Below are 7,048 nucleotides of genomic sequence, written 5' to 3'. Positions count from 1 at the left end.
ATCCAGTGAAAATAGATAAACATAAAATAGTAAACGAATATAAGATAAAATAGTAAAACCAAATAAAACAAAACATTAAAATGACATCACATAAAAAGCCATTCTGTAAAAATGTGTTTTAAGAAGTGATTTAAAAGAGATTACTGATTACTAAGGGTCCTAACCCCAATATTAGAACCACTGCTTTAACCCTGTTATATGTTAAAATATTTATACATGTATAAAAATGAATATGTTTCAGAAATCTGGTCCCACACGTGTTAAAAAAAGCATAAAAGTCAAATAAAAAGTGTCTGTAATGACATCCAGCAGAGCGCATGATGAGGAGGCGTGACCCGGGTCATGTGAGCCTCATCAGCGGCTCCGGGGCCAGAGAGCATCGGCTGACAGCAGCACTTTACCGGGGATGGAGGAGGGGGATCTAGAGGCATGAGCCGGGCTGTGACCGCCACATGGACAGGTACAGTCACTGAGAAGGCAACATTTTTAATTTCAGTCTTTAAAATGGTCATTTTGGTGACGTTTTAGTCGGTCAGGAAAGTAGCGAGTTAGCGAGCCCGTTATCGGACAGATGACGCGTACGGGTTAGGGTATAGAGCCCGTTATCGGACAAACCCTCTTTGCTTTGCTTTGCTTTTTTTTTCCATCATTTTCTCGAAATATTGACGGCGACCGAACACAAGTAAAACGTTTTCAACATTCAACCTTGTTAACTACAATATATGTTAGTTTCAGAGTGATAACCACCTCTTTTATGAGCAGCTTTATGCTCGTTTACTGAGACTAATCTCCCGGTTTCTGCACGAGTAACTTGAGTAAAGACTATTTTTTTTATTTTCTATCATGTTGTGTCTTCTGCTATCATGTCATGCTATTAAATGCATCTTTACATTTTAATAAGAGTAGTTAAAATACACCAAAATGGAGATAAAGCTATGCAGGTCTGCTAGAACCTCAAAACTATGGTGTAATTAAATGTTAATTATGATTTAATCATTTTTTTAAATAGTAAACATGTTCTGCACATTCCAAAAGTTAACTGTGGACTGTAAACTGATGTTTTAACAGCTGTTGTCCCCATGTTGTAAGTGTCATAAACCTTGTGTATTGATAGTAAATGTGTTATTGAATATGTAATTATAACCCTCCTAAACATTAATGGAAATTGTACATTTTGTAGGTTTGAATGAAATCATGTGATTGGTGGCTCAGAGGAAATATTCAAGACCCAAAGAGCAGCCTTTTATTTAAATAGTAGCACTCTGTTGAATGAAGCACATGACTTATATGTGTGTGTGTGTGTGTGTGTGTGTGTGTGTGTGTGTGTGTGTGTGTGTGTGTGTGTGTGTGTGTGTGTGTCCATTCATTCCTGCTTTTATTGCATTGTTTCTTCTTTCATATAATGTTAATGTTCCTGCAGAAGAAACAACAGGAGCAGCAGTGCGGTCTGTGTTTAAAGGTCTAAAGACAAAGACATCTTTGACCCAATTTTGGACCTTTGGGCAGAAACTGCTTTCATGTGACAGTGCAGCCAAAATAGTTTAACTCCTCCTTTCATTCATTTAGTTAAACTCTGTAAAGTATCCGAACTTCTCCTAACAAGCAGTGGATTTGACCGATGTTGTCCTCATTGGCTGCAGAATGCATGTTCACTACTGTTGGATGTTGGGACAGTAGTAGTAGATATTGTTTTTGTAATATACACATATACTACAATATATTAGAAAATTAGAAAATTAATCTACAACTATTTTCAAGTGTCCACTGGTTACAGCTTCTCAAATGTGACGATTTCACATATTTGTTTGTGGTATTTGATGGGGAATTCCTTTGAAGGAAGTTTGTCTGCACACTGGTTACTGTTGACCACACACATATACTATTATTTTGAAAGTACTTTGTTTTCCGTCTACTTCCACAAAGCTCCTCCTCGCTCCCATTTGCTCCTGCAGGGATTTCCCACTGTCATCTGACAGATTTGTTCTGGTATGTGGGTGGAATGGTGCCATTAAGCTTAAACTGGTATGTTAAGCGTGCACACGTGTGTGTGGTAGCTGATTAAATTTGAGCTTAAACCCCCATAAGTTTCTTCTCTTTGCAGCTGATCCTGTGAGTGGGTGAACTCCTTTTTGCCTCACGGTGATCTTTAAAGTTAAATTCTCTCTCTTTCTCTTACAGATTGCTGACAAAATGAAATGTGTGCTGATTTAACAGTGAGTTGCTCTTTTTTTTTACTGTTGTTGAATCACTTGTGGACGACTCACTGGTCCTGTGATCAGTGTCCATGTGATGTACGGCGTGCATCGTTTCATGCATCACATATTACACACACAGTGTAGGAAGTTCATTAATTGGGTGGTGTCATGAGTGGGTCGTTGCTGTTTTAATAGGATTAGCTTTAATCCTAGATTTAATCAGTTCTCCTTACAGTCCTTAAGGGAATATGTAAACAGATAGATTTTACTTCCAAAGAAGCTGTCTGTGATTAAGTGAGCAGACTGCTCTTATCTCAAGAACAACTTTATCTATGAGGCCAAAGGTAAAAATCAATAAAATCTTTCCTGAAGTCATACCTACACACTGAACGATTCAGACAAAGTTATTATTTTATCATCCTGTCTTGTTTGAGACAATATTTTCTGATGAAAACCAACATTAGTTCAAAACTGCATGCAAAGTCATATTGTGAAAGGTGTTAATATGCAAAAAAAATAATATTGTAACTCCACTATTAGCACTTTACTTTTAAATTATTTGTTAAAACTATTCAGGTTAATCTTTTTATTATAATTTCAAGTGACAAAAGATAGATTTAACTTAAGTAAGCCTATCTTAGTTTTTTAATTTGACTGTGGTAGGGCTTAAACAATTTTTTCCATTCATCGATTTGGTCTTTTAAGGTCAGAAAAGTAGTAAGAATAGTTTCTCACATGTTACTGCAGCCCTATTAAAGTACATATTACACTGTGTCTCAGTATTATGCCCTTTTAGACAAAGCTACTGACTGATGTTTTGCTCTTTGCTTTCTAAGTTAAGAGGAAGTTTTTGTGCGGTGGAACTACTTTTTCTATTTTTGGTGTCTGTGTGCAGTCGCTTGGAGTAGACTAGTGAGACCAAGATTCTCCTCCTGACCCCACAAACTGCTGCCATGATGTCCAAGTCAACCCTCCTGAAGGTGATCCTCCTGGGTGACGGCGGCGTCGGCAAATCGTCGCTCATGAACCGCTACGTCACCAACAAGTTCGACTCGCACCTCTTCCACACGATAGGCGTGGAGTTCCTCAACAAGGAGCTGGAGGTGGACGGCCACCACGTCACCCTGCAGATCTGGGACACGGCGGGCCAGGAGCGCTTCCGCAGCCTCCGCACGCCGTTCTACCGCGGCTCCGACTGCTGCCTGCTCACCTTCAGCGTGGACGACGGGCAGAGCTTCAGCAACCTGTCCAACTGGAAGAAGGAGTTCACCTACTACGCCGACGTAAAGGACCCCGACAACTTCCCCTTCGTGGTGCTGGGCAACAAGCTGGATGTGCCGGAGCGGCAGGTGTCAGGGGAGGACGCTCGGCAGTGGTGCCGGGAGAACGGAGGCCACCCGTACTTTGAGACGAGCGCCAAGGATGCTACAAATGTGGCATCGGCCTTCGAGGAGGCGGTACGTCGCATTCTGGCGTTGGACGACAGAGCTGATCACCTCATTCACACCAACACTGTGGACCTGCAGAGGAAGAGCCACCCTGACTCCAGCTGCTGCTGAGCACAGAGCTCAATGTGATGCTTCTGCATTTGTGGTTTGTGACTTTGCAGAAAAGAGGAACTGTTGAAACCCTCAGATAAATGTGTGTGATAGGATCGGAATATTTTTTAGCTCAAAACTGACAATATTTGTGCCAATATTCTGCATTTACACCACACAAGGGACAAAAAACTCTCAACCAATCACTTCCAAACTCTGATAATCCCTATTTAGGAATATGATTATTAATTTATACAAAGCATTGATGGTCAGTTAATAGAATGATATTTCTGACACATTGTATGGATTAATTTGTGGTCAGTGATGACCTCAGTTGTATCAGAGGTGGACATAACTGGGTCATACCTGAAGGTTAAAGGCCGGTAGTGAGTGATTGTGATTGTGTTGGGGTTTCTGTGATAAGAACTAGCAGTCCTCAAGATGAAAAACCTGACAAAGGCTGAAGGAAAAAAAGAGTCACTGATGGAGCTGTGGTTACAAGTTTGAGCCCACAAAAGCAGAAGTAAAAACATTAATGTCTGCCTCTAGAAGCAGAAACAACCACAGCTAGTTTACAGCTACAATATTGTGATTTGGTTCTGACTGTGACTCACACCCTCAAAATGATTTTCAACTACCATGAGAAAACAACTGAGTGCTGTTAAGGTTTTTTTTTTCACATCGTTATTGTCATATTTTTTGTTATGAGCACAAAGAGTCCAGCTATAATTCAAACTCTGGGAGTACAGCATATATAAGGTACACATGACAAATAAGAAAGTCAATTACCGACATTGACTACTCGTGGTTTAAAGTTTATACAGTTAGTCACTTGATCAACTAGATGTAATCGTTTTTTAATCTTTTGTTCTTTTCTGTTGGGATGATAGTGCCAAAACAGAAATCTTAAAAAATCGTGTTGATTTGAATATCGAGACTTTTGGTAACACCAGTGATGATGGAATTTTGTGTTTCTTTAAGGAAGAATTAAGCTACTTTTATTTGTTGCTGGAGATATTAATTTACTGTATTTCAGTATTTATTGATTCTTGTTCCTTCTTCTCTCACTATGACCTGAAGCTTTAGTTGTAAAATCAAATGACTCTAATGACACTGTGGCCTGTTCATGTATAATCTTCATTAGCAGTACCTTGTTTAAGGCCAATGACACACACAGTTTTTTTTTTTACACTGGAAATAAAACAGAAGCCAACAGGAAAACTGGAAAAAAAAATCTCACTTTTTTTTTTACATTTGAAAGCAGTGCCCCCTTTGTCCACAAGATGGCGCCCTCGTATCAGAAGTGTGTGGCTTCACAGTAACGTTGGTGAGCTTGCTCCATCTCAAAGGTAAAGACAGTGAATTCAGGGACACACAGATGTTTTCACTTATTGTTCAGCTTTTCAGAGCATAACGGGGGCTCACTAAATGTTATCTAGAATAAAAAATATGTTTTGTTTCAAAACAAAACTGATGAATGAGGGAGATGGAAATCTAATACAGCTGGTTTGCTCACACACATACTGAGCAGAGGCCTAATCAGGCAACATAAGTGAAATCACCTGTGTGGATGAACTATGTGTGTTTCTCTATTGTGTTGACACAGGAGGCAATTAAGTCCATTAGCTTCACCTGCTGCAGGAGATGCTTCATGATTACAGCACACAAACGCTTCCAACTTTGGAAAGTAGGATTTCTTTTTTATTTACTAGTGTTATAATTAATTTGTCAACTGCTTTATATTGAAGTATAAATGAGTAGAATTTATTTTGATTGATGCATTAAGCAAACATTTAATATTTTTGAGTATTGAATAGTAGATTATGGAAACATTTCCTCTTGCATGTTAATATTTTCTGCCCTTCGCTGTCTGACACGATGGTCCTTAGAATATATTTGAGTTTTGGACTGTTGGTCGGGCAAAAGAAAAACCAAACAATTAATATATATATAATTCATATAAATAACTTATATAACTGTATATGTGTTTTTTTAACCATAAACTGGAAGTACAGTCACCTCAGAGACCCAAACACAAGAACGAGACAGGAGACAACGGTGTCACGATAATAAAAAATATCGGTTTTACTAGAGAAGGTTACAAAAATCATCACTATATAGGAGTCATAGAACTATTTCCAACTTAAAAAATGAAACCATAATGAAACACCTACGGGGACTACAATGCCATCAAAGTACAATGGAGTTTTCTTTAGAAAAGGGCGGGTTGAAATAGAGGGAGGGAGGGTCGGGGGGTCATGTGGAGGAAGAGAGGGGGGGCAAACACCGCCTACCATAGTTGTCAGTACGATTGACTACACATCACCTGAAAAAACTGCAAAGACACAGTCATGTCTCCTTCATGCAAATAACGAGGAAACAACAACACCCTGACACGCAATCGTCTTATAGGAAATTGAAGTTTGCCTTTACATCAACCTGGTGGCAAAGCACGTATATTTATCAAACATAACACACATGGCAATATAGTCCTTTTTTATACAGAATAGACAGCTGCACACATGGACGATACTGACATGCTTCTTCTCATCAAAGTTCAAATATTTGTCTTCTTCAGTGTTTTTTTTGTGTATTTTTTTTAGGGTAAACTAACCAGTGATGATCAATATAGAATATAGTTCATGATTATTAAACAATATCTGATTATAAAATTAATGTATGAAAATTCCTGACTTGTTTTTATTCAGAGTGTAAACATCCAAAACAGTCTCTGTGGCTCATATGAGAGGCATGACGTCAAAAAAAATTAATAAAACAAAAAGAAAAGGGACTTTTTCTCTCAACTCACATGTTGATGAGTCAGTCATTTGGCTGGCAACCCAAAAAAAATAAGCACAAACAAGTTCCATAAAATCATAATTACTGAATCACAAGAAGAACTCAGCTGCCTAAAACTGATAAAACATTAAAAATCCATATTTTTTTTATCACATTTTTAAATGTATACGTCACAAGCACCTCAATCCATCGTATCATATCATAACTGCACTGCATCCCGCTCACGACATATCATTTAAGATGTTACATTACAATTATTATATCAAATGCAGAACTAGTATTTGAGTGCTAAACACATATCTCAAAGGGTACATTTACATATATCTGTGGAAAAAAAATAAAGAAGAGTGTGGCCGAGCACTGAATCGAGATCTTTTCGGGCGGTTCAGCTATTTACAGGTGAACTTCATTCAGAAAAAGGAGTTAGAAAATGGTAGAACCGGCTTGTTACTGTATAATTCACACAGGACAGCGTACCAAATCTGGTAAAGGTTTGTGTTTAGATGGTTGAAGCTT

At 38.4% G+C, this 7,048-nt stretch overlaps 1 protein-coding gene across 2 annotated transcripts; it reads left to right on the top strand.

Annotated features, from left to right (window-relative positions):
* Window positions 1-370: 370 nt before the first annotated feature.
* On the top strand, window positions 371-4,947 carry LOC129111720 (ras-related protein Rab-9A-like). 2 transcript variants are annotated; one of them, XM_054623789.1, is made up of 3 exons: window positions 371-460; window positions 2,179-2,213; window positions 3,091-4,947. In XM_054623789.1, exon 3 carries the CDS (start codon window positions 3,149-3,151, stop codon window positions 3,752-3,754), a length of 606 nt encoding a protein of 201 aa, XP_054479764.1. In that variant the 5' UTR covers window positions 371-460; window positions 2,179-2,213; window positions 3,091-3,148; the 3' UTR covers window positions 3,755-4,947. The 2 variants fall into 2 exon arrangements, with proteins under 2 accessions (XP_054479764.1, XP_054479765.1); XM_054623790.1 differs by having other exon boundaries at window positions 3,032-4,947.
* The last annotated feature ends 2,101 nt before the right edge of the window (window positions 4,948-7,048 follow it).

This window comes from Anoplopoma fimbria, chromosome 22 (assembly GCF_027596085.1).
Source record: "Anoplopoma fimbria isolate UVic2021 breed Golden Eagle Sablefish chromosome 22, Afim_UVic_2022, whole genome shotgun sequence".
Classification (NCBI taxonomy): Eukaryota; Metazoa; Chordata; class Actinopteri; order Perciformes; family Anoplopomatidae; genus Anoplopoma; species Anoplopoma fimbria.
This window is presented reverse-complemented; position numbering and strand designations above follow the sequence as displayed.

Bases quoted from the DNA above. Each gene is read 5' to 3' on its own strand.
- LOC129111720 (XM_054623789.1), top strand. From the start codon at position 3,149: ATGATGTCCAAGTCAACCCTCCTGAAGGTGATCCTCCTGGGTGACGGC.